At 47.5% G+C, this 27,401-nt stretch overlaps 1 protein-coding gene across 6 annotated transcripts in view; it reads left to right on the forward strand.

Annotated features, from left to right (window-relative positions):
- Window positions 1–26,449, forward strand: part of MAPKAP1 (MAPK associated protein 1) — a 215,513-nt gene extending 189,064 nt beyond the window's left edge. For all 6 annotated transcript variants that reach the window (XM_084799625.1, XM_084799623.1, XM_084799628.1 and 3 more), the window contains 3 exons: window positions 2,625–2,762; window positions 21,551–21,648; window positions 25,036–26,449. In XM_084799625.1, coding sequence (XP_084655751.1) covers window positions 2,625–2,762; window positions 21,551–21,648; window positions 25,036–25,161 — 362 coding nt within the window. In that variant the 3' untranslated portion in view covers window positions 25,162–26,449. The remainder of the gene's footprint in view (window positions 1–2,624; window positions 2,763–21,550; window positions 21,649–25,035) is intronic.
- Window positions 26,450–27,401: the final 952 nt, after the last annotated feature.

Raw genomic sequence — 27,401 nt, forward strand, 5'->3', positions numbered from 1 at the left:
TTTAACCATATCTCTCTGGTGGTGATTTTTTTTTCTTTCTTTCTAAAAGAGGAATGTGGGACAGGGTTTATTTCCACATAAGAGATACGCACATTTATTTTGCTCTGTCTGTTTGACTGTTATAAATGTCAAAATAAGAAGCAGATAAGGAGAGGAAGCCCTGCTTGCCATGAATGCACACACATGAACACTCACACCATCACCACAGCATGCACATGTGCACATATACACACACACTCACACCATCACCGCAGCACACACACACACACAAACAGTCACACCATCACCACAGCACACACACATACACACACGGTCACACCATCACCAAAGCATGCGTACACACACATAAACACTCACTTCACTACCACTGCCATGAGTTAAGTAGTCATCTCCTTTTAGTGAGCAGTAGAGATGTCCAGATCCTTAACAATGAATGAGCAAACTGGAGGCAAGACTGTCGTCATAATCTGTTGTAAGTGAAAGGTAACCAAACTGGTCCCCTGATGGCTTCTCAGGTCAGCGGCACTCAGGCCAGCATGCCTAACTGAAGTATGTCATGCTGTTCCTGAAGTGTGTGCTGTGTAATCCTAGCACCTGGTTACATCATACCTAACTGAAGCATGCTGGTCCTGAAATACATCCAGTGCAACCCCAGCATTTGGTTAACCACACAAACAAAATTGTTGGGCTCTACCAAAGATGATGGGTAGCGACCATCCCTGTACTCGTCTTACCTGTTGTCGTCATCTGCAGACAGCTTTCTTCCTTTGTCTGACTGGTCTTGGAATGCATCTGCTCACAAAATAATACAGTGGACAGAGGGGGACAAAAGTCCAGTCATGGACATTGTACTTATTTTTATTCTTTTTTATATTTAAAGTTGCTGCCAGGCTGTGGTGTGTGTCTGTGTGTGTGTGTGTCTTCTGGGCTGTCATAGTTGTGTGTGTCTGCCAGCCTTTGTATGTCTATGTGTGTATGTGCACAAGCACCAGGCTGTGGTTGTGTGTGTCTGCTGGGCTGTGATTGTGAGTCTGCTGGTGTGTGTGTGTGTGTGTGTGTGTGTGTGTGTCTGTCTGTCTGTCTGTCTGTCTGTCTGTCTGTCTGTCTGTCTGTCTTCTGGGCTGTGGTGGTGTGTGTCTGCCGGGCTGTGGTTGTGTGAGTGTGTGTCTGCTGGGCTGTGGTGGTTGTGTGTGTGTGTGTTGTGTGTGTGTTGTGTGTGTGTGTATCTGTCGGGCTGTGGTTATGTGTATATGTCTGCTGGGCTGTGGTGTGTGTGTGTGTGTGTGTGTGGTGTGTGTGTGTACCTCTCGGGCTGTGGTTATGTGTATATGTCTGCTGGGCTGTGGTGGTGTGTTTGTCTACTAGGCTATGGTGGGGGTGTATATCTGTCTGTCAGGCTGTGGTTGTATATGTGTCTGCTGGGCTGTGGTGTTTGTGTGTCTGTCAGGCTATGGTAGTTGTGTGTGTGTGTGTGTGTCAGGCTGTGGTGATTGTATATGTGTGTGTACATGCATGTATGTATGTATGTGTGTTTGCCGGGCTGTGGTGGGTGGGTGTGTTCTTTGGTTGACGGTGAGGGTATTAACTGGGTTGCGGGGGGGGGGGGGGGGGGAGGGGGGGTTCTCTTTGGAGTTACTATCTTTCCTCACAAGCCCTGCTTCTCTTTTCTATCACAATATGTATAATTGATTATTTCAGGGTTTTTAAAAATCTTCTTTATTTTTTTTCCACTTTGACCCTGACCTTAAACTATGACGTAAAAATTACTTTTAAGGCTCCCACTGGGGCTTACTCCAAAGGTTTACATCTCACTTCTTAAACAGATTTCTTTCTCTTTTCAGCAAAAGGGGCCTTCTAGACTAGATTCCGTGTGTCAGAGCCAGCATGTCCTCTCAGAAATAGCCAGAGGGCACCTTCACCTGTTTGTCAGTCCTTGCCCCAGACACTCTGCACCACACTTGTTTCTGGTCATTGTCAGCATATGCAAAGAACATGCTGGAGTCTCCCTCCACAGACAGGAAGAACTTGCCCCACCTGAAAACCTGGCTGTGGGAGTTGAACTTCTGAAGATTTTGTGTGAAGACCCTTTGCTTCTCTATGGCTTCCCTTAAGTATTACTTGGGAAATCATTTGTGATGCACAGGGAATTCTGTCTCCTCTCTCTACTTTTCAGTGTAAGAGAGTTTTCCAGATCAGAAACTATATTGATATTATAATCTATCACTTATGGTCTTTATTTTAAAAAGAAGAAAAAAAACCTATCAGAACTGTCTTTTAATGGCCCTGTAGTCTAGTGCGTGTCATTACAATATAGATATAATGCTGTTAGCAGTTACGTGAGGAAAGTCCATACTGTCTCTGGAATATCAGAAGTACATCTCATAGTAGCGTTCCATTTAACTTCTTCCATATAACATCCAGAGCTTGCTTGTTCAGGCAGCCAGCCTGTGAGTCTCAGGTGCTGTTTCGAACCCCTGCCTGTTGAGAGAGTCCTGTGTTCCCTAAAGCCCTGCGAGCTCTGCTCAGCCACTTTATGATTTATCCAGCCAGTCAAATGATTGCACTGAAGTTACTAGCACCTTCCTCATCTCATGGCTTCTGTTTTGTCTGGTTTGGCCTTACAGGTATCTCTGGAGACAAAGTCGAGATAGACCCTGTTACGAATCAGAAAGCCAGCACTAAGTTCTGGATTAAACAGAAACCCATCTCAATCGATTCTGACCTGCTCTGTGCCTGTGACCTTGCCGAGGAGAAGAGCCCCAGTGAGTAGTCCTTTATTTATGTCTCCTTTCTTCACCGCTCCTCCCTGGGTGCCGGGCGCTGGGAGGATATATGGCCACCATGTCCTTTTTTCCTTGGGCCTGTTTAATTCATTACCAGAAATTTCTTTTAATCAAACAGGATTGTATTATGGTACCCAGAGCTGGTGTGAGCCCATCTTGCTCCTTCTTGCTGTCAGGGGAGACCCTTGAAGCCCTATGCTCTGGAAGGCTGGGGCACCAGGAAGATTCCTGCTAGGAATTTGCCTGGGGGCTGGGGTGGGACGGGGGAGTTGATGTACTTTGTACTTCTGTCCCTTCCCATTGGAGGAACTTGACCAGTGAGCCTTGGATCTGCTTTCCTTGTGCCATACCACTGAAGGTGGAGGCTTTCCTGCAGGAGCTAGAGGCTAGATTTAGGCATCCATCATGCTGGAAGTGTCAGCACACCCAGATTATTGGCATCTAGGTGACTTCTTACCCATAACCAAACTTCTGTCTGGTTCTACAGAAGAGGCTGCTACTGGGCTGGCATTCTTCCACTACCCTAAATACAGTTTGGACATGTTATGTTTTTGCAATTAAGTAATTGAGTGTAGTATTTAGATTAATCACTTAATCATTTTTTAGGACTCCAGCCCTAGCAAGGTTGCAAAGGACACATAGCTCAGAATGGAGCCTCTCTGTGAAAGCAGACGACCAAAGCTTTATATGTGCCTGTTGTTCTTTGCATAGGGGAGACTGGCAAATGGGGTTCTCAGACTGCTGCATCTCACGTTACCCAGCGCTCACCCCAGACGCTCAGGCTTGGTAACTTGAGGTACACACTGAGCGTCTGAATTTGAGAACAAATGTTATGAGGAATTATATATCCAAAAGGAACACTAGGAAGGGTAAAGGCCAGGAAATGTTTCTAATGTGACTGATTTCCAAGGGCATCATGACTAAAAGGGCACCTTACAGTGCTGAGCCCCTCAGCAAGGCTCACAGGCTGGCCACATGCCATATGCCTGCCCCGCACCCCATGACGAGTGTTTAATTTCATTGTCAAATCCAGCTATGACAAAGCCCCTTTCAACCCAGCCTCCAGCTTGGCAAGAGAGGAGAGCTTAGGCGGGTAGAGAGAGAAGTGAGGCCATTCTTGTCTCCTCTTTGCCGTCCCTGTGAGCAGCCTATGACTGCAGGTGCCTACAAGCAGACACCCATGAGAAAATCGCTTGCTGCTTCTGGAGCCTGAAGGCTACCAACCCCTCCACTATGAGTGAGCCTCTCCCTGGTTCCACCCACTCCTCCTTCATAGCCAGAAAAGATGTGGTTGTCCTAGCATCTGCCTTCCTAAGCGCTGAGGATATTCTGAAGAGAGACATTTTGACTCAGAAATGCCGAGTGGTTGCCAGTTTATTACAGAGGCCTAACCAGTAGTGGGGAGGTTGGTAGAGGAATGAGGACCAGATTTGGGGTTTCTCATTCACAGACACTTGCTGTGCCTAGGAAGGCTATAATCCAGGCACTGAAAAGGCGCCAATGCCACATGCCCAGCAGTTCTCTGGGAAGGAAGGAAAGGGTCATAGCCACCCACGTCCCATTGGCTCATGGGATCAGTCAGTCACAGTAATTGCTGCACATCTGTGTTCAAGTGCAAACCAGGTACATAGCTCTTGGAGATCCCAGCAGGGCGTTGGGGGTCCTTGCCCCGCTGTGGCTAAAGCAAACAGTGCCCAGTACTCTGAAGCAGTGCTTCTCAAACCGCAGTCTCTGAACTCAAAGTTACACAGGGCCTGAGCCTGTCGGGTTATGGGGATGGTATTTGGGAACTCCAAATTTAAGAAGTTCACAGGTGAAACTACTTTTGGGTGGTTTTTTTCTTTTTAAATTTGTTTTTATTTTCATTTTGCTTTTAAAAATAGGAAGAGAAGGCTTTCTATTACATGCATACCTGTAACCCCTGCTCCCAGGCAGGGGAGGAGGCAGAGGGTTGCTGGGGTTTAGTGGCTTCTAGCCCAGCTGAAGAAAAAAAAATGAACCCCACATCCAAGGAAAGACCTTGCCTCAAACTGATAGGCAGAGAGAGTAATATTGGAGGGCATCTGACACCTTCTTCTATGTGCACTGTGTGACATACACAGATAACACAAATACAGTAAACCTCTTTTTAAGTGTTTAAAATTATAGGCTTGCAAAACAAAGTTCCGATTCTTTGGCACGGCCTTCACTGGCATTGAAAACCACTGATCACTCGGGCCTTACAGGCCAGAATTTCCCATCTTCCCGTCTAGACCTCAGCCTGTGAGGTGCATTCACACACTAGGTCCTGCCTCTAGTGTATGGCTATTGTCACTGGCCTCCTCCATTCCACTCATCTCCGTCGTTGTCCCAGGACTTCATACAGACCTGCACACATCCAGTGTGCTGCACTATCTTTTTAGGGTCCCCCATGCCCCCAGTCCCAGTCCCCACTGGGCTGGTTGGCCAGCAGTCCCTGCAGTTGTCTGCAGTAAATGTTGGCTGAGCTGAGTGAGCCAGGACTGAGAGAACAACGCCCACACAGGGTGTTCATGAGTGAGTCAGCTGACACTGTGTCTTTATGGTTTCCAGTATCTTCACTAATTAATTCAGCGGCTGGATCTAAAAAGCCCCTCCTCAGGGCCTCCACACTCCACGGGGTTAATTTATGGAGCTGCTGCCTTCTCTCTTTCTTTCTTTCTTTCTTTCTTTCTTTCTTTTTTCTTTCCTCCTTTTTGTTTTCTAAAGGATTAATGGTAACCCTTTTTATCTTTTATGTCTGTTGAACCTTAGAAAAAAAGTTATTTTAGCAGCACTAAAGAAATGAAAGTCACTATATTTCATAAGTTTAGCCTGTGATTTTTATCAGCATAGTGATGTATGTTTGTAGCTGAGTTTACATCAAAAATTATTCTTAGGGCTTCTTGAATGAATTATGGCAAAGGGAAGGAGTCTAGAAGTAGATAAGGTTTTGATTTCTGCAATATATTCTCTTTCATGTTTTTATCTCTCATAACACAAGTGTCTCCCAAAGACTGGAACGTGTGACCAACTGGAGTAATTTAGTTGTGGAAACAGCAGACGTGTTACTAAGCAGCCCGCCTCACAAAAGGCGGTAAGTGTGGGAGCGTAATGAAGCTGTCCCTGCACTCTTGCTTGAGACATGTTTGTCAGGATTTTGAACAGAAGAGAAATGTTTTAAACCCTTCGAATGTGGCCATTTTGCAGGGCTTCTGAAGAAAGCCGCTGTCATACCATTCATTTGGTCGTCATGAGAAACACAACTCAGGTTTAATTGATGCCACACTCCAGAAGCGTGTGAAGAGCTGACGTGGCAAAGTGATGAGCGTTAGTACAGGTGAAACTCGAAATTAGACTGTGAGATCAGCTCGGCGAGGCTCCAGCACAGCTCCAGCTCGGTGCGCTCCTGCACCCGGCTTCTCCCTCTTAGGCCAGTGTGTAGAGAGAAGATTTATCACTCTGTCCCTGTGAGTGTTTAAGGACCTGGAACTTAATGACTAAATAGATACAACCTTTAAAAATAAAACTGCATGGATAAATACAGACTCTTAGCAGAATTCAGAAAATCTTCATGGGAGCCATGAAAATTAAGAATAAGTTCCCTCTTAATTTAAGGGGAGGGAAAGCCCTGTCTTTATTCAAATCAGTGTTCTTTTAGTCTGGCTTGCAACTCTTTAGAGTTTCTTTTGCAATTTTGAAGGGTTCCAACACACATCTTTTTTTGTTGTTAAGTGAATTTTAATGTCTCTTAGCAGATCCCGGCTAGACATGGGCTATGGATGGTTGACTTCTTAAAAAGTACCAGATTCTGTTTTAGTGCTGAACAGAACCAGGGCCTTTCTGTGCCAAGGAAAGCTCTTGTGCAGGCTGTGTGTCCATCACAGCAGGTCTGGCCTCGTCAAGAGAAGCTTACATAGGTTCCGGGTTCTTAAAGGAAGCAGTCATCATTAAGAAATCAGATTTAGACCTTAATAAAGTAGCTGTCATCTTTATAGCTGAGAAGCGCTCTGTGTCTCAATTAAGTAGAGATACACACAATCTTAAGGAAGCAGCAGAATGGAGGTAACCTGATTACGTTTCCTACAATAGCATAATTTAAAGAAAATCAGATTCTGCTGCTGCTGTGGTTATATTGGTGGGAGGTGTTTTGTTATGCTTTGCTTTTTGTTCAGAACTGTTTGGACCCAAAATAGGAAATGTCTAGGGTTAGGAGTTAACCACAGCCATGACTCTAGGAAGTAGAACCCCCTGGATATCAGACTCGAGATTCACTTAAGGCCAGGAGCTAAATGAGCTAGGCTTATTGGTGACCTCTCATTTAAATGAATCTTTCTTTTCATAAGTACTTGACAAGATCTGTAAAGTAGTGTATTTAATTTACTAATTAAATTAAAGCTACTGAATAATGATTTGTCCACATTGATTTAGCTTAAATGGAAAAGATTAGCTTTGTTGTGATCTTGAGCGGCCTTAATGGCCAAGCCAGTTAGACACAAAGGCCCCTTGTGTCTTGTGGGTCAGAGTACATAGGTAAGCCAGGCTGTGATTGAATTGCCGAGCCTCACCCTGCATCCTGCTCTCCTCTGCCTCCCGTTCCATTGTTGCACTGGGCTTAAGAGAATGTTAACGCGGTAATAGGCACAGGGCCTTCCCCATTATACGCCTTGCTATCGAGCGGTTCTGCATGACTAGTTAAAGAAGATGGCAAGAAGATTAATGAAAGCCAGGCTAATGCAGAAGGGGTACTTTTGCAAGACTTCTACCGAGGAGATATTAGAGCTGAACCAGAGCTTGGCTTTTTCTTTATCCTGTGACCTTTGAACCTGCCTTACTGTTGAGAGCTGCCAGGGAAGTCGACATTTTGATTGATGTTGGTACACGAGTCAGTCTTTCCCATTGAATTCCACATCTGCACGAAAATAGCTTTTCCAGCAGAATTCATACTGGCTAGAAGTGATAGCCAAATTGATGGCTGAAATGCTTTTTATGTAGTTCTCATTTAAACCTAAAAGTATTTGATGCTTTATTCAGTATCCAGTTTTCACAGATTACATGTGTTCACTTGCATGATCTTAATGGGTTTATCAACCTAAAGAGAAAGACCAGTATTAGGAACATTCAAAGGTTTGCAGACAGAGCTCCGGGCAGACTTCATGAGGAGTAAAAGCAGCGATGGAGCAAAGCCATCACCATCCTCAGAACAGAAGAATCCACCTAAGCACGCGGGCCCCTGGCTTTGAGGTCGGTGTAAAAAAAAGTGAAGCAACTGGCTGGCTTTAGACTGCTCTGGAGGGAGCTCTGAAACCCCACCTCTGAGCCCGCCACAGCCCTAGTTCAGAGGCACTCTGTAGATACAGCACTCGGCTCTCTGACCTTCTCAGACCCTGGCATTCCATCTGAAAGTAATCGGCGTGGGTTACCTTTGAGACACCTATCTTCTTGTGTCCTCACTGACTGTCATATGCAGGGTCTCATTTCTGATTGTGTGGCATCCCCTGCCCCTTTCCCAGTAAAGCCAAGCAGGACAGGTGACAGAGGGATCAGATTTTTTAAAACTAAAGTCACTTGTCGTGGCCCAGCCCAGGCAGCAAAGCTGCTGAGCACCCACTCACTTTTCTCCCTGTCTGACAGGACAGCTCCAGCCGAGACCACACATGTCCACACTTCTCCAACATGACAGGCACCTAGCTCAGCTCCTGAAGGAGCAGGTACCTGGGGTGCTTGTCATTCTGTAGGTGCTCCTGTGACGTGTGTCAGAGAAATGGGTGAGGTGGGTGGTGTCCATGGCCGTGCTGCCGGGCAAGACACCTGTGTTTATGCCCTAGTGGCCCACAGCCTACCTCTGGCCTCACATGTTAGGAGTCCAACAGTGTTGTGCTGTTTTTGTTGTTGTTGTTTTGTTTTGTGTCTCTGACATGGACTCACTTCCTAAGTAAGTTCTAGCTCAAATACGGCAAGTACCATCTGATGGCAGAACAACGGACTCTCCTGAATTAAATGCCCCAGTTATTGGATTGCCTTTTCCTAAGAGTGCTCCGGAGCACAGTCAGAAGCAGGGTGCCTGTCCTCTTAACAGATATGTTCCCCAGCCCTATTAAAAGGGGTCTTCATCTAGCCTGTCAGAGAGAGTCTGCTGGGGTTTTTTAGTTTAATTACACTATCCAATTAAAACTCCTTGCTGCATTTGGATGCGCCTCTCCTTGGGCCTGAGTGGATATGACATTTACAAGGCTCGCCTTTCAAGCAGACAATAGTGTGATTGATGAGGTGCACGTTCAGTGAAGGAGGCGAGCGCCTGCAGAGTGCTGCTGAGTGCGCCTGGATTTATTTACCATCTCCTTCCCAAACCAGGGAACCCAGGAAGATGGGCTTAAGCAACTGGGGGACTGCCTCAATTTCTCCAAGAGTGTGGGAGAGAAAGACTCAATGTGGCTCAGGATAAAGGTGGAAAAAAGCTGTGGGCATGGGACTTTGTGTGGTCAGTGGCCACCTCCAGGCCTTAGGCTCTCTGACCAATTTAGTAACCTGCAACCTAAACTGTAATGCTTTTAAACAGCCATCGCCACATTTTGGAGCAGTTCTTGGGAGCCAGCAGACATTGGACAGGCCCTGAGAGCTCAGCTTCTCAACATGTGTCCCATCCACTGCCCTCTGCTGTGGGCTGACAGCTGACTGGCACCATTATGCTCCTACCTGCATCTCCCAGAAGCCCTTGGCCCCCACTGTAGTCACAGTTCACCACTTCAGAATCAGCCAGGAGCAGTTGTGCAGTTGTGCGTCTTCTGCAAAGGGCCTTGGAAACATGGGAACCGTGAAGGTTGTGTTAACAAGGGATCTAAAGCAGCCACTGCTGTTGAACCTTGGTGTGTGGTTAAGTGGGGCCACATGCTTGTTTCTGTACTGCCTGGCCTTTAGAGGGGTAAAGGCAGAAGGCAAGAGGTTGTCCTAAGAGCCAAGCTGGTTGGTGAGAAAGACACCAGTGATTGCAGAGGCGGCCCACAGGGCAGCGTGATGTCTGTGTTGTGAGGATGGGTGCTGCCGAGGCAGTCGGCTTTCACACAGTCCTCACTTGCACTGCACCAGAAGGAAGTAAGAGTGCACTAGCTGGTGCTGCTGTTTCTTAGGAGTGGGCACACTGTCATGGAGAAGCCACCTTCTAGTGTCTGAGCTTTCACTGGGTGGTTGACTCGGGTTTTATGGGCACTTCATAACAAATCAGTTATCAAGGTAGAATAGGAAATTTGCATACATTTGCATTTCCTACATTTTTTATTATTGTTCTCCTCAAACTCATCCTTTCTTGATTATTAACACAAGACGAAATAATAAGGCAGGGTAGAGCAGGGACTGATGCTGTGAAAAAGAAATATACTGGTCAGTCTGCTTTCTTCTGCTTCTACCAAGCTCCTGACTGTGTTTTCTTTATTTTAAGTTTGGGGCAGGTCTTCTGTTTGTTTTTGTGTTCTGTCTTGTTTTGTTGTGGTTTATATCTTGCTGTTTTTGAGACAGGGTCTCATGTGTAGGTTGGTTGTCCCGGGAGCTCTGTATGTATGTATGTATGTATGTTACTGTCTGAGGGTCTTGATCAGGCCTGTTTTCTCTACCTGTTAAAGAAATAAAAGACAGGGAAAATCTCCAGTACAACAGGTAGCAGCAGAGGAAATCTCAGACACAGCCGGCAGAATCAGCTGGTAAGGAGAGGCTTTGATTAGAAGTGAGGAAACATGCACACGAGGCACAAGGAGAACAGCTCTGAAGACCAGAAGCTGGGCCTCTCCTTGAGGGCTGGGTGGTTTTAAGTCCTTGAAGGGTTTTCCTTCCCTAACTCAGCCTTACTCTGTTTGAAGGAAGACTGGATGGCTGATTGGCCCACAACTGTGTGCAGACATGTCCTGATCTTGGAACTTTTTGAGCCAGTCCATCAGCACGAGGCCTACTGGCAGGAAAGGCCCACTAGCCTCTTGCTTTAAGCTGTCAGGCTTTTTGTCTTGGGTCGGGGGTGGGGGCAGGGTGAGGGAAAGCCAGCCAGTCTTGGAAGTTCAGCATCTTTATTACCTACCATCAGTCTGCTTGTCAGGAGATTTGTCTAACTCTTAATCCCTCATTTAACCCATGCCTCAAACTCAGAAATCTGCCTGCTTCTGCCTGCTGAGCAGTGGATCAAAGGCATGTATGTGCCACCACACCCCACCTTTTGAATCTCACTTGCTCTGGGGGCCAGGCTGGCCTAGAACTCACTGTGTAGCTCAGGCCACCTTGAACTCAAGGGAGTCTTCCTGCTTGTTCTGAGTACTGGGATTATATGCCTCAGTCATGGATAATGCCCAGTCCATAATACTAAATTCCATAAATAAATACGTAATTCCATAAAATCAAAACACCATATATGAAATATTTAGATTATAAGTTGTCCTTTATAGACATGGAACAAGTAGCTGTACCTGCATTAAAACAAAACATATTGCCTCTGATATTCCTGTGTGCAATATTGAAGATAAGCTGGCAAATTAGTTTTTACCATAAATGACTGGAAAACTGGACAGGATGTTTTAAACTCCTGTGAGAGATACTAGGAAACAGCAGCCCCTGGTCCCTGAGAGCAGGGTGAATGCAGTGAGGCTTCCTGGGAAGACCTAAGAGCTGGAGGGGCTGTTGCAGCTAGTCCTTGCAGGAGAAGGGCTGGAGGCACCACCTTGGGGAAGCGCTCTGTCTGTCTGGGCTGTCACCTGCCAGTAAATGGTGGCACATGCAGGGCACTCAGTGATGGCTCTGGAAAGGCTAGGACTTGGGAATGGGGTCCCTTGCCCTAGAGAGAATGCTGCCCTACCAAGTAAAGCTCAAAAAACAAAGCTTGAAAAGGAACCTTTTGGGGACAGAGTTTAATGTTAGCGTGAGAATGGTTCTCATAAGCTCGTGTATTTGACTGCTGAGTCATCAGAGAATCGCTTGTTGGAGGAAGTGTGTCACAGGAGGTGGGCCTTGAGAGTTCAAAAGCACAAGCCAGGCCCAATTCTCCCTCTTCCTGCGTCCTGCAGGTCAGGATATAGAACTCTGAGCTACTTCTCCAGCACCATGTCTGTCTGTGTCCACCATGCTCCCTTCCATGATGATAATGGAGAAAGTCTCTGAAACTGTGAGCAAGCCTTGAATTGAACGCTTTCTTTGACAGGAGTTGCTTTGGTTATGGAATCTCTTTACAGCAGTAGAAGTGAGGGAAACACCCATCACACATACAAGACCCGGGGTTTAAGCCTCAGCTCAGGGGGAAAAAAACATTTTAGGAAAGGTACTTTGAAAGGATCAAACTGATGTACAACTATGTCAGCCACCACCTGAACAGAGACCAGTAAGCTCTGAAGCATGGTGCTCACAGCAGAACTTCGTCTGCAGTATCCAGAGTTCAGCTGGAAGTTCAGATGCACAGAGCTGGGCATGGTGGCGCCAGCCTATAGTCCTAGAACGCAGGAGGCTGAGCAGAAGGAAAGCAAGTTTGGGGCTAGTCTGGGCTACACCTATCTGAGAAGACAAGCGTAGAAGCAGGAAATGTCTACTGTAGCAGGAAGAAAATCGGTCAATGAAAATAAAGCCAGAAATGGCAGGTATGGCTGAATTAGCAGATGGGCATGCTTCAGAACAGCTATTTAAAATATGTCCATAGGGGCTGGAGAGGTGACTCAGCAGTTAAGAGCTTGCTGCCCTTGCAGGCTCTGAGCTCACTTCCCAGCACCCATGTCAGGAAGTGAATAACCTCCTGGAACTCCAGTCCCATGGATGTGCTGCCTCCGACCTCCACAGACACCTGCACTCACGTGCACAAACCCACACACAGATACACACACACCCATAATTTAAAATAAGATGAGTGTTTTTAAAAATACAATCAAAAACTTAAAATGAAGATAAATCTACACTCCCAAAAGAGAAAAAATGTAAATAAGGGAAAGAACAAAATGAAAATTTCAGAGCTGAATAACAATTCTTCAGTCAAAACGTTCATTAATGGAAGAAATAAAGGAGATAAGAAAGCATTGGTGTGTGGGTTCTCTATTACCACATAACAAATTAAACTTTAGTGGCTTAAAGCAGCAACTGTATTTACTATTTTATAGGTTGGTGGGTGGGGAATCTAGCATAGCTTGGCTTGGTCTTCTTGCTCAGGGCCTCTTTGAGGCTACAGTCAAGGTGTCAGCCAGGTACAAAGTGTGGTATTACCTGCCTATGATGTCAGCACTCACGAGCTCAAGTTGAGACCACCTTGGGCTACACTGTAAGATCCTGTTCATAATGGGGGGTGGCGGTGAGGAAAGAGGAGGGAAAAGGGTATGGAGGAGAAGGAAGAAAAGATGTCATAGAATCTGCTTTCACATTCACTAGTCTCTGGCTAGAATTCAAGTCTTGGAAAATGCTTTTAGTTCTTTGTCACATAACCATCACAATAGAGAAACTAGATGACCATCAAAGGGAATGCTAGCAAGGAGCCCTAGCTTCATATGCCCTAACTCAGAATGCCATCCCTACAGTATTTCCTATTACTGGTTATTAGAATCAAACCACAAGGCCATCCCATAAACAGCAAGGGGCTACATAAAGCCATGAGAATCAGGAGATGGCATCATCAGGGGCCAGTTCATAGTCCGCCTCCCACAGTGAGTGAGCTGTAAGACAGCAATGGGAACTGTGCAGACTAAAGCCAGTGGTGAGAGCAGAGGCCAGCAGCTCCCATCATACCTGACAGCTCTGTAGCTGCACTCTCAGGGAACAAAACACTGCTCAGGACCTCATTTAAAATATCAACCACCAAAAAAAAAAAAAAAAAAAAAAAATCCACCACGAACCTTAGAAGCCCAGCAATGGCTTACCAGGGTAAATATAAAGAAAACCACATCAAGTCACATCACATCACAATCAAATTGCTGAGACCCAGTGATAAAGAGGAAAATTCGAAAAGCAGCTGAAGAAAGCAGCTGTGCACATCGCAGAAGCAGGATAGGAATGATGACCGACTTCCCGCCAGCAGACAATGAAGCGGCAGCTCTACTCACTGAAGTCTGGATTCTCCCAAATGGTCCTCAGATGAGGGTTTGATAGACATTCCAGACCGTAAGAAAGTGAAGACTTTGTCACCACCAAACCACCACGAAGAAGTGTTGAGGGCTGGGGAGGAAAACTGCAGATAGAATTCAGCTCCACAGAGAAGCCCTCAAGCTGCTGCCCATGGATGACACCTGAATCCAATGAACCGAGTAGAGGGACGGGAGCAAGGCCTTGAAGGGGAGGGGGCACAGGCCGAGCCCAGCCCGCCACCTGTCTTCAGCGGCCTGAGATAAACATGGTTCTTAGGGTGATGGTGTGAGTTAATGATGAGGAACACTAATTTAAATGGTAGTTGGGTGAATTATCTCCCCAAGGGGAAAACCTTCATCCTTTCTTGCTATATCCCCTCAGAAGTCAGCCAGATATATTCCACTAATATATATTGAATTTTGTGGGGAAAAGGTGAAACGTTTTTCTGTGTTCTGGTATATCTATAATATATTTTTAATTTTGCCACAAAACCTGAAATATCTGCCCTCTGGCTCTTTATATAAAAAGTTTATTTGTCTCAAAAGATGAAAGTAAGTAGACAAAGAGACTCCTTCATCCATCAGGCAGTGCTCTGAGCTTCCCATGTGTCACCTAACTTGGCAGCAACTCTGGGTTGCATCTACACGCATTATAGAGCCCTGGGTTTGTTGGACTTCATCTTGTGACAAACTAGCAGACAAACATTTCCATTCTGGAGGTGAGTGGCCTGGGGCTACACAGAAATATGAGCAAAGGTTGTGTCCTGCCTTTGCTACTGACATAGCCAAGGCACTAAGGTGTCTGTCCCTTCCCATGAAAGTCTAGCCCTAACTGTGACCCAGTGGTTCTCAACCTATGGGCTGTGGCCCTTTGACAAACCTCTATCATCAAAAACAATTACATCATGACTTTTTCTTTTGTTTTGTGGAGACAGGTTTCTGTGTAACAGCCCTTGCTGATCTGGACTCACTCTGTAGACCAGGCTGGCTTCAAACTCCCAGAGATCCACCTGCCTCTGCCTCCTCAGTGCTGGGATTAAAGGTGTGTGACACCACACTAAGCACAGTATGACTCTTAACAGTAGCAAAATTACAGTGATAAAGTTACAGCAAAAATAACATGGCTAAGATCACAACATGAGGAACTGTATTAAAGATCCGCAGCATGAGGAAGGCTGAGAACAACAGCTCTACCGAGTTCTTTTCTAACACATTTCAATTCTGCTTGATTTCCTGGACATTCCTCCAAAGCTTGTTAAGTTCAGGAAGTTAGAATAGAAGAGGTAGTAACTAGTTAAATAATAAGGGTGTGGACTTGGGGCTAGCTGTCAAGAGTTGATCACAAAATCAAATCAAATCTGAAAGTGGAGGAAGGCAAAAAGTAAGCCCAGTGTGGTAGCTCAAGTGCCAAGGCCAGCACTGGATACAGGAGAAACAGGAATTCGTTGCCATCTTTAATTGCATAGTGAATTGGGCACTACGCCAGACTCCATGAGGAGTCCAAGGGAGGGGTGGGGCCAAAGAAGCAAGAGTAAGCACAGAGTATGAAACAGTTTTGTGGCAAGGCATAGAGCCTTGTATAGTCTTGAGAAAATCATGCTACTCGGCACTTCTACATACGAACATGATGAAATAGTCATTTCTGGGCGAGGGAAGGGCTTAGTGTGTAAGAGTGTATGACTGCGTGTCCACCTGTACCAGCCCTGTGGGAGGTGGAGTCGGTTCTGTTAGGCTTGCTGGCAGCCAGCCTAGCTCCAGATTCATTGAGAGGCACTGTTTCAAGGGAGTAAGACAGAGACCTGGTGCCCTCTGGCCTCCACATCAAGAATGGACAGGTGCATGCGTGCGCACACATCTTTTTAAAGGTTTCCTTTCCTCTTACTGGGGAAAAGGTACATGATAAGGGATTTTAGTGCTTACAGTAGAAAGAAGCGTTTTGCACAGTATCTAGCAAGCTGTGTTAGAAGGAGGTTTGCCACTGGTGATGAGCCTCCAGAGGCCATGAGCTCAAGCTGTCCCAGGCAGGCCACTCTGGAGGGACATTTGTAGATACTGAATGTGATTCCTGCTTCTGTGCTTCTCAGGAAGCCAAGAGCAAAGTTCCAGCCATGCTCCGCTATTGAGCTGTCCTGTATGTAATATGTATTGAAAGTATAGACATGAGGAGAATCGTTCGGAGGCCTCGTGAACCGTTACTTGTTTGGTTGTTGATTCTTTTTGTGTTGCTAGGGATTTAGCACAGAACCTTACACTCTCTAGGCTAGTGTTGCACCTGACCACGGTTCTTAGTTCCTGTCCTGAAGGCCATGCAGACAGCCATTGTGCCTGTGAATAGCGCACCTGCCCCAAGGAAAAGCACTTGTCCCCCTGTTTAGGTGCTAGCTGAACTGGCCATTTTGGGGTGTTTTGTTTTGTTTTGTTTTGTTTTGTTTCGTTTTGAGTCATGGCTTCTCTGTTTAATAGTCCTGGCTGTTCTGGAACTTGCTCTGTAGATCAGGCTGGCCTCGAACTCACAAAGATCTACCCATCTCTGCCACCACTCCCGACAGTGGGATACCATTTTTACTTAAAGAAACACCTAATAAACTGATTCTCCAAACCTGAGCCTTTGTCAGCCATTTTCCAAAAGCAAAGTAAGTGAACCTGCTAGTTCAGGTAGAAAGAAGCAGCTGTGCTGTATCCCAGTAATGTAAGTCAAACTGCCTCAGATCAAAACTATAACTTTTGAAAACATGTATCTATCTCTGGGAACTCTTCTAATGTAGTTGGTGGTGCTAAAACATGACTGTAATGCTGTATAAAGACGTGCCTCAACATTGGGAGTCTGCACCACACAGGGAACCAGTATTTTCCAAATTCTGTGATGCTACAAACCCAGGCCAGGTCAACATACACACAGAGAATTCTGTGCCAGCATACCCCCAAGAAACCTGCACACCCATGTTTGCTGCTGCTTTGTGCACAACACCCAGGATGCCCATTGCAGAGGAACCCTTACAGAAAATACAGAATAGAGCTGGGTATGGTGGCACACACCTTTAATCCCAGCACTTGGGAGGCAGAAGCAGGCAAATCTCTGTGAGCTTGAGGACAGCCTGGTCTATAAGGTAAATCTAGAACAGCCAGGGCTACACAGAGAAACCATCCTCTCCCCTCCCCAAAAAAGAAACCAAATAAAATAAAATAAAAAATAAGGGGGCTGGAGAGATTGCTCAGAGGTTAAGAACACTGGCTGTTCTTCCAGAGGTCCTGAGTTCAATTCCCAGCAACCACATGGTGGCTCACAACCATCTACAATGAGATCTGGTGCCCTCTTCCGGCCTGCAGGGGTACATGCAGTCAGAACCCTGTATATATAATAAGTGTGTGTGTGTGTGTGTGTGTGTGTGTGTGTGTGTGTGTATCAGCAACAAAAACCTTCAACTAGCCAGGCAGTGGTGACACAAGCCTGTAATCCCAACACTTGGGAGACAAAGCAGGCAGCTCTCTGAGATGAAGGCCAGCCTGGAGCCAGGCCTACAGAGTGAGTTCCAGGACAGCCAGGGCTACACAGAGAACCCTGCTCAGAAAAACAACAAACCAACCAGAAAAACTACATGGGTGTCAGTGCTGTTCCTGAGGTAGGTGGTGAAGTGTGAAGGGTTTTCCTTTGTCTTGTGAATTTTGAGCAATTTCTAATGTTTTTATAGTTCTAGTAATTGAAAAGAAATGAAAGAGACTTCCACTCATTTTGATGTTCTTGGCAAGTATAGCACCAGGAATTTTAGGCAGAGATGACTGGGCTGATGCCAGGGTCACCCTGTGGGTGCTGACAGGCGTGTCAGCAGAGACCCCCTCCCACTCAGCACCTCCCCCACAGCAGGGTCTGAGTCGCTGTCCCCTGGCAGCCTTGTCTTGGTGAAGCTAGAATCCAGAAGGCAGATTACAACAGAAAGGCTCAGTGTCTCTACTTCTGACATTTGGGTTGTAATTAGCCCTCTTATGGCTATATTCCATCTTCTCTGGTTTACTCTTTAGAATATGTAAATATAAAGACACATTTACATATGCAGATTTTCATTTCAACATTCAGAACATGTATAGTCTCAGTGACTCCCCTGAGTGCGTGACCTATGCCTAGATGCCGCATTTACCCCATTATGCTGCTTTTTATTCCTATGGCCATGTACAAGCAAATTGGCTCAGAGAAAGCCCAACTAAAAACAACACCTTCAAATAATGAATGTGTTACCCAGGTAACTGTTCCCATGGAGTTGTAAGAGTCACCCCCCCTGAGCCCCTTCTCCATAGAGGTGCTTCCAAGCAAGGACTGTGTCTCTGTGTGATAATATGAGACCACAGGTTCCTGGGCTCCTGGAGATTGCAGCCCACATCCATCTCCTGGGCACCTAATTCCCAAATGGAACTTGACAACGTGAGCTAACTGAACGTTAGGTTCCCATGCATAGTTTTCCCTCAGCTGACATTTTTACAGAGATAGAGTGTGCCTGTGACTTGCCCCTTTCTATGAAAACTGGTGATTTTCTTGGAATGTTCAAGGGTCCCCTGCCCACTGGTCCCTAAGACCCATGCCTGTGGGCCCCACTGTCATTTGGTGCCACTTCCTCCCTTGCTCAAGATGGGCCTTGAGGTGCGATGCATGGCAACAGGGAATGAGAGAGCAGAGTCCTCAGTCCAGGCTCTGAGGCCGGTGATTTCTTTGTGTTCCCCGCTGGTGAAAGTTCACCATAGTGCGTATGCCCCTCACATTTCATTGACAGATTCATGTCAGTTAATGTGTCACGCTTAAGGTATACACACATGATTTGAACTAGATGGCATTGTCAAATGTGAGCTCTGTTCATTCACTGGTGTCTAGGCCTGTCCACCATGGCCTTCTCTTAAGTCAACATCCTTTCTGCCTATGTCCAGCTCAGTGCCAAATGTACAGTCACTGCTGCAACTGCTTTCTCTGCCCCTGGACTCTGGGGAACCCTAGGGAAGCACCCCAAAGTACAGTGTATCTATGTGTGTCACTGCCCTGTCTGAGACCCACTGTCTGCCTCATTAGCTGGTACATCCAGGCATTGCCAGTCCCTGTCTACCAACCATGAACTTTGTCTGGTCTGGCTTCCTTCAGAGCCAGTTTGCCAGCCCCTTTTATCTTCCTTACCCAGCATCCTTTGTCCTCCATAAAACTGCCCCTAAGGGCTTTCCCCCTACCTCCATGTTTCCATGGCAGTACCCTGTAGCTAGGACCCCCCTAACACATGTGACATTGGTCCTCATCCATTTTCTTGTCCCTTCCCCTAACCTGTCCTCTGGTAGAATCTGAGCCAGCAGAGGCAAAATTGCTTGGGGTAAAGCATCCCCTTGTCCGGTAGTCCAACATAGGTAAAAATATGGCTGCTGTGCCTGTGCCCATGGCTCAGGCTGCCTGCTGTGGCTCTCCACCAGCCTTACACTAGTTTCAAATGGAAGCTCAAGTCTGGGATTTCTCAAGCACACACAACACTATGGTCAGAGGCATCTCTAGTGGTTCTCCTTAGTGGGGTGACTCCTTTCACTGCCGAAGGCAAGCAGGCAAGCACAGGAAAGTGGACCCTGCATCGTTCCCACTTGCCTCTCACCCTCAGTTGGGCACTGGAGCAAGAACTGAGGATAGGCAAGGGACACACATGCTCCAAGAACAGCAAAAAGCAAAAAGCAGAGTGTGGGGATGCAGGGGTCAGTGGTCCTCTGGCCCTCCTAGTTTTTATACCCAGCTTCTATGCAGATGAGCCCCAAGCTTCCCCTCTGTGGGCCCACAGTTGCTAAGTCCCATGGTACTGCACTCCCAAGTGTCTGCCAAATCTGCAGGATGGAAATGGCATCAGCTTCTCAGTAAACCACACCAGGCACATCTCGAGGGTTTGTCAGTGACAGGTGGAAGCAGGTGGTGTAGACGGTGCATGAGATCACTTCTCAGAGTGGTCAGTGAACCCCGAAGCCTCAGGTCTGCAGGCCTCTCTAAACCTTCTGGTTCTTTCTAGCTCCAGGCCATGGTGTCTGTGTCATGGCCAGGTGTCCACAGTAAGGACTCCTAGGGGAATGTCTTTTTGTCCTTCACAGCCCTGTGTCCTTCATAGATAGCTCTGCTTGGTCACAGCATGGCCAACAAATGTCTCCTCATTGTTCTTCCACAAGATGACGTCACTAAGAAAGACTCCAGCATGGAGCGAGAGAGAGCATTGAGAATTCACTTCCCTATCAGAAACAAGCAATTTATACATTAATGAAATGATTAGTTTCCAGTCAAGAATTCTAACATTTTAGAACCACAATTTTAAATCAAGCTTAATTTGTCAAGTGACTGAAAGTGGGTTTTTTTTTTTAAAGAAATTATTAGCTGGGTTTTTTTTTCAATATAGGATTTATAGTCCCAATTAGTATATTGTAATGATGTTTCCAGGATAAAATACCAGCAGCTCAACTTTTCTGGCCACAAATGTACAACATATATCAGTTTATTTTTGGAGATCTGAAAAATTAGCTACTGTAAATAAAGTCCCCAGAAGATTTCTCCGGGAAGGAGGGGAACTTACAGTAATGTGGGTGACATATTATTAATTAGTAACGTGACCAGCCGCAGCTTCAATTAAAAGGACAGCGGATGCAGAGGCCTAATAGGTGCTTGTTGGCCTCGTGAAGCTAAGAGGAAGGAGGGCCTTTGGGCTAGGGGAGGGCCTTTGGGCTAGGGGAGGGCCTTTGGGCTAGGGGACTAGGGGATTCAGAGCTCTTAGTCTAGGCATGAGCAGGACCTTATCCTCAGGGCACCTTTGGCTGACATTATTGGAAACTGGCTTCAAGACAGTTGGGAGAAAAAAAAAGAAGAAGAAGAAGAAGACGACCTTGGAAGGGCCCTGGGTTTGGAAGTTCTCACGGTTAGCCATATGTAAATTAACTGGGGAGGGCTGAGGCCAGGAACCCCAAAGAGCCTCCTCTTAGCCTGTCCTTGTGAAGGTCACACATACTGACATTTAGAATTGGGGACCTGTCTGGCATGTGTATCCCGTCAAGTACAGACAGGATTATAGGCATAGCTGCAGGCAGGCAAAACAAGAAACAGCTCCGACAGCCACGTTCAGTGGATAGGCCACACAGGAAGGACATCATGGAGGCATCAAGAGGGCTTTTCTATGCCGGTCATGGTGGAACAGGCCAGACAGCAACACAGGCTGAGCACGAGGTGTCACGAGGCTGGACCAAGCTGCAGTCTAAGAAGTGAAGTCATTCACAGAAGGGAGTGGGGACGACTTGGAATCCAAGTCTTTGGCATTGTGAGATGCTGGCATGCTGCCGTCTGCACAGCGGCACCCTTGCCACCCACTTCCATGGCCTTTAGGAGCAGCACCGGTGCAGGGCTGCAAACCAGGCCATGCCCCAGTAGGAACCAGCACTATGGCAAGGCCGGCTGCCGTTGCTCTCTTATTTCAGTTTAAGTGCAGTGACTTGTAATCATTTGGGGTGAGTCAGCCGTCTGCTCTCGGGATGCCAGCGCCCTGCTACTGACCTTGTAGAAGCAGCACTGTGCAGGAGGGACCTGGACTGTGAGTCTTCATCGCAGCCACCCCAGGGAACACTGCCATCCAGCCTCCACGTGCTCTTGCTCAAGTTTGGGTCGGGAAGGACACTCGGGGGCCCCCACCCTCCATGGTGACTCACCAGGACCTTTCCTCTCTCCAGGTCACGCGGTATTTAAGCTCACGTATCTAAGCAGTCATGACTATAAGCACCTCTACTTTGAGTCCGATGCAGCCACAGTCAGTGAAATTGTGCTCAAGGTGAGTTCAGTGCGGCCTCTGGCCAGGGTAGGAGGGTGGGGTAATCCCTGGACTAGTGTCAGGCCAGGACCACAGCAGCCTTGCAGCAGTAGCTCAACAAGGGCCACAGCAGGACCCTTCAGCTTCCTTCCAGCCCCCAAAGGCCTGGCCCTTCCTCTACGCTTTCTTCCTTTCATGCACCATTTACTTACCCAGCCACTGTCAGGGGTCCCATGAGGCTCAGGAGCCAGCTGAGGAGACAACAGTTTTGAATCACTCAAGGTGATTTTTCCAACATGTTTGAAGCATGCCAGCTAGGGCTAGCCTGGTCTAAGGCTCAGCACACTCACCAGGTACCTTTCCCTGTGCTGAGCTAGCAGTCCAGCTGCCTCAGCAGTTGCTTCTCTTTCCCTAGAGAGCTCTCTACCTTGTCAGGGGAGTCAGAACAAAATAGAAATTACACCAAGATACTGACAGTCCAGGAACTGCTGTGTGGGCTTGTAAAGGTAGGCTGCTGACATTGCCCTGAGTAAACGGACAGATTCACAGCAGCCCAGGCAGGGGCCAGGCAGCAAGCTGGGCTACTGAGAGACTGCAGCTAGGCTAGGAGGCACCTCATGGGTCTTGTTGATTCAGAGGCTCACAAGATTGCCTGAGGTTGGCCCCTTCTCTGAAGCACCAGGTGCCACCCAGGCTACCAGTCGCTGGCACAGCCTCACAGGACTCCTTCAAAGCAGTGCCCCTTTCCCAAGGCAAGTCCTACAGTTAGAACAAGGGAGAGGCAGAGCTGAGAAATGAGAAGGAAGCCACTGGCTAGTCAGACAGTCACCTTAGACCTCTTGGCTTCAGTTTCCCTACCTGTGCGGTGGCCATGCCCCCGCCCCCTGCAAGGAGCTGCTCAAGTGTAAAGTAAAGCGATGAGATGCACCGGCCCCCCAGGTCATTCTTGGGAGCAGTCAGGTGGTAGTGACAGGAGCTGAGCCGCCCTTGAAAGTTCCCATTTATACATGAACAAAATGCCCAGAGGAAAAGGAACTTGGCCAAGATGGTGATTCTGGTAAGTTGGCAGAACCAGAACTTAACAATAGGTTTGGCAGATTCTGGAATGTGTGCTGCCAGTACCCAAGACGCCCTGGCTTTATATGACTACTGTAGTTCAAACACCCCATGGCCACCTAAGAAATCCTTCTGGGAGGACAGTTAAGGATGAGACACAGTGGCATAAGCAGATGGGGAAGTTCATAGGCCACACTGAACAGAGCCCCAGAGGATCAGGGTGAGGACAGTGCCCACTCTGTGAACTGCTGACTCCCAGCATGCCAAGGGTTACTGGGCAGAGCCTCACAAGATGATCCAAGGAGCTTGTGCCAGGTATTTGCAGAGTGGGTTAAAAAAAAAAATCCCAATCCCCACCTCATCAGGGCCTGGACTTATTTTTATAGCCAGCATTAAAATATTCAAGACTTGAGAAGGGTTCTAGTAAAATTATAATCCCGTGTTTGACATCAGAATAATTTTCACAACAGCAGATTGATGACAGAAACACGGGTTTATGACTTCAGTATGAGACTGGAAGATCAAGTGCAGAGAAGTCATTTTACAGGACTGAACAGTCACTCAAAGCAGATGCTTTTCTGAACACCTCATCCTGGCCTTCCTCCTCCCCTGAGCTGTCTGTATGCATATCAGGATGTTTGTAGAATATCACGTCACCATGTGCCTCAGAGGGCTTCATCCCTGACCTGACTGCCTCACAGCTAATGACCACGGTCCTGACCAAAGGCTCAGTGCCATGTCCCACCTTTGTTTAAAGCGTTGAACACCAGCTTTTCCACCATTCCCTTCATGCTACATCCAACCCTGCTCCAAAATTTGTTAGGAATCAGGGTCCATCCCAGACTCAAGTAACATGATGAGAGCTAAAATTGAGAGTTTAGACCAAAATTAAATGGAGAAATTAAGAGCCAAAGGCTAGTGCCAGCTTAGCCATCACGGAGGCTTTCTGTAGGATGATGAAGGGACCCCTCGGTAGAGACTGACTGGCAGCTACATGAGATATGTTCCATATCTCAGCTAACCCTCCCAACTGCCCTACAGAGTATAGACGTAACTGTCCCCATTTTATAGATGAGGAGATGGAGGCCCAAAGTCTCAGAATGGGCAGAGCCTCAGTGGAGGCCTGTCCCACTCAGGCCTGCCCTCCACCTGCCCCATATGCTGGATCACACAGTGCTCAGCCCCTCATTCTGCCGCCCCAAGATGAATCTCAGAGGGACTGTTGGGCTCTTCACACTGGGTTCTTCTGTGATCGAGTGATGGAGGCTGTGGCTTTATTGACCATGAAAACTCCCTATATTTTTATGCCTTAAGCTGTAAAGTGCATCGAAAGTAAAACCCTCCATAGTGCATAAAATCGGGCACGTTTTAAGCCACAGCATATTAACCAGCTAATGGCAGACCAAAGGGCGTTTTTATCTTTTGATTATTACATTAATCTTGCATTAAAATTATCTATGTGATTATCACAAAGTACTGAAGATAATAAATTTAGGAAATAGTTGGCTTGTTAAGGACCATTTTAAAATGCTTTTGTCAAATTAAATGTGCCAAAAATACACTGCAAACACTGGGTCAGCTGAGCCAGAGATGGTGTTCCCCAGACTTGAGAGTGCCTCCCGCCTGCCCCACACCTTGTCCATGCTGTCTCAGATCACCCTCGCCAGCTTACATCCTGATTTATGGCTCTCAGCTGGTTACTTGGCAGAGCTATGGCCAAGTGAGACAGGCCTTCTGTGCCCCTGCGCCTGCCTGTACCTCCCACTGTTGCAAGTTTGAGGAATATTGTTGGAGCCTTAGTCTGCAGCTGCCCCACCCCAGTGCCTCTAGCTGCCTTCTCCTACCCAAGACAGCTTACAGCCAGGACTTTGGGAGGTACGAGAGTGAAAGAACTGTGTTTTCCCTGAGAGTCAGGCAGAAGGTAGAGAGCCATGAGGGAAGCCATGTCTGAAGGTGCACACTCCAAATGAAGTCCGCCCTGACTTCCAGTGACCTCACCCTCTGCAGTCCTCTCGGACTCACTTTTCTTACCTGGCCCTGACTAGTGGGGTACAGCAGACGTTAGAGGAAGTCTGAGGGGAGCGTTGCCCCAACTTTCCATCTTTCAGATGTGGAAGCCAGGGTTGTCATGTGATAGCCAAAGCTGGAAGTGTGAAGCACTCTGGGAAGTAGCCCACACCAAGGATCACAGCCTAGGGACTGGCTCCTGGCTCTATGGGGAAACGAGGCTTGCCAGGCTGCAGTGTCAGAAGCAGCTAGTCCCAGCAGGCCTCCCTTCCATCCCATGCTGTGCCCTGGGTGACCAGCCAGTGCTGCCTAGCCAGGTGACAGCCGTGTCTTCTTGCCTTCTAGGTCAACTACATTCTGGAATCACGAGCAAGCACTGCCCGGGCTGACTATTTTGCTCAAAAACAAAGAAAACTGAACAGACGTACAAGTTTCAGCTTCCAGAAGGAGAAGAAAGCAGGGCAACAGTGACGCTGGCCCCGGGCTGCTGCCACCGCCCGGGCTGCCTGCAAGGCCCGGGGCCCCAGTCCACATGCACCCTGTAGTGCCTGGACTCAGCACCAGGCTGCTGGGCTCTAGGGGAAGCTGTGGAGGCGGGGGTGCCATCCAGTCCAGGGACACTGCCATTGGGCTGGAACCTGGCAATGGCTTTCAGTAGCAATGCCCAGGAGCCAGAGCATCTCCTGGAGGGGCCGTGTGCTGCCCAGCCATGCTCACTGCCAGGCGGTCCCACCAAGGATGTACATAGCCATGCCAGACAGCTCCTTGCAACTTGATCAAATTTCTTACAGCAAACAAAGAACAAAAGTGTACATTACTTTTTTTTTTTTCCTTTTAATAAACAGGTGTACTCTTTATCACGGTTGGTATGATGGACCATTCTTTGGGGCGGAGGATTGATTATATTATCTTCTTTAAAACAGGCAGATTACAAAGGCTGTGGCTAGAGCTCTCAGAAGCAATGTTTAGGGCTTCGACAGTACTTTTAACTGTGCCATTTGTCTAAACGAGTGCATTTGCCTTGAGAACAGCATCTTACTAAAGCTAGGAATGAAGAGCCGGCACGTGCACACGAGTGTGTCCATCCGAGGCTGTGTTTTTCCTCTTCTAAGGCCTTCTAACATGTCAGCGCCCGTGACCTGAGAGATGGGTGTGACAGTGTCTCCAGGTGATACTGAGAGCCAGAGTGCCTCTCTCACTGCCTCACTGCAAGGGTGAAGTGGTCAGCCTGCCTCACTGGGCCTGAAGTCTGTCTCCTGTCCTCTTACCGGTGCCTGCTGTGAGAGCTGAACACTGCTGCTGCTGTGCTGGCTTGGGGGTGGGGGGGAAGGGGAGCAAGGTACCCAGCACTCTGACACCACACCACCTCTGGCCACACCAGATGCCTCTGCAGACCTCACCATGGCCTGTCCTGTGGCAGCGTCCTTTCATACTGTCTTGGGCCAGGGCCACAGGCTAATGTCTCCTACAACCTGTGTTTAGAACATTTTTAAACCGTCATCTCAGCATCTCAGAGTCAGCTGTGTTTCTTTGCCGAGGGGTCGTCTGAGTGAGTGCCTCTTCAGCTGACAGGAGCACCTTTTTCTAATGTCTTCCATTCCTATCTCCCCCAAAAGAAATATTATTTGTAGCTTGCTCTGTATTTGGATTTTTAGCAATTTTATATTTAGATATCTTTGAAATTGTAAATGACTAATTTGGTCATTAAATCTTGTCACATATTCAATATTAAAATACTGAAATAAAAGTCATAAACACCCTCTTTTGTATATTGATTTGAATTCCTAAAAGCTTGAGTACGCAATGCTGAGACCACAGTGAGTCTTCAGGGGAGCAATACACCAGCCCTTGATATGCCCAGCCATGTCAAACTGTACAGAAGTCACGTCTGGTCGTCCCTTTACTCAAGGGACACTGGAATCTTGGGCTGTGCTCTCCACAGCTGGTGGTGTGTTGCTCTCATCTGGCTAGGATCTCTGGGGCTTGAGAGTTGTCTGATGTTACAGTCCAGGTGCCATGTTAGGCGAGCTGTGACCAGGGACCTTAGCTCCTCAGGGTCCTTGTGAGGCAGCCTACCAGTTGTTTGTTTGCTTCCCTAGCCCCATCTCGGGGGTAGTTCAGTACCATCTAGCCTGGTCTCTGAGCCTCTGCCAATTACTCTGTTTACAGTGCTGACAAGCTCCATGCTGTCCCTGTTGCCAGCTCGGTCATCCTAACTCCCTGTCACCTGCTGTGACACCCCCAGCTGAGGAGCACAGCCAGCCAACAATACATGGTTACGCTCTGCGCTGGGCCAGCAGCTGACCCACCTGTCTTCATGGAGTCAGAGGCTGGGAAGTGGCCCTAACCATCACATCCCTGCCAGCTGCTTTTAGGGGCTCCCCACCTCAGATCTACAGATGGGAGCAGGCATGGCCAATAAAATGACGTGGCCTCCAGACCAGACTGTACTCCAATCCCAGCTGCTGGTTGCTGGACCTTTAGGTTAATTTCTTGACTTCTTGAGCCTCAGTTTTCCCTTCTGTAAAGTGGAGATGAGACCAGTTCCTTCCCAAGGGTACTTGTGAGGGTTAGATATGGCGCTAGTAAGAGTGGTGGCACAAGACTTTAATCCCAGCACTCAGGAGGCAGAAGCAGGTGGATGGATCCCTTGGAGTTCAAGGCTAGCCTGATCTACAAAGAGTTCCAGGCCAGCCAAGGCCACACAGCGA

Source organism: Acomys minous (genome assembly GCF_964271855.1).
Source record: "Acomys minous genome assembly, chromosome: 10".
NCBI classification, from domain to species: domain Eukaryota; kingdom Metazoa; phylum Chordata; class Mammalia; order Rodentia; family Muridae; genus Acomys; species Acomys minous.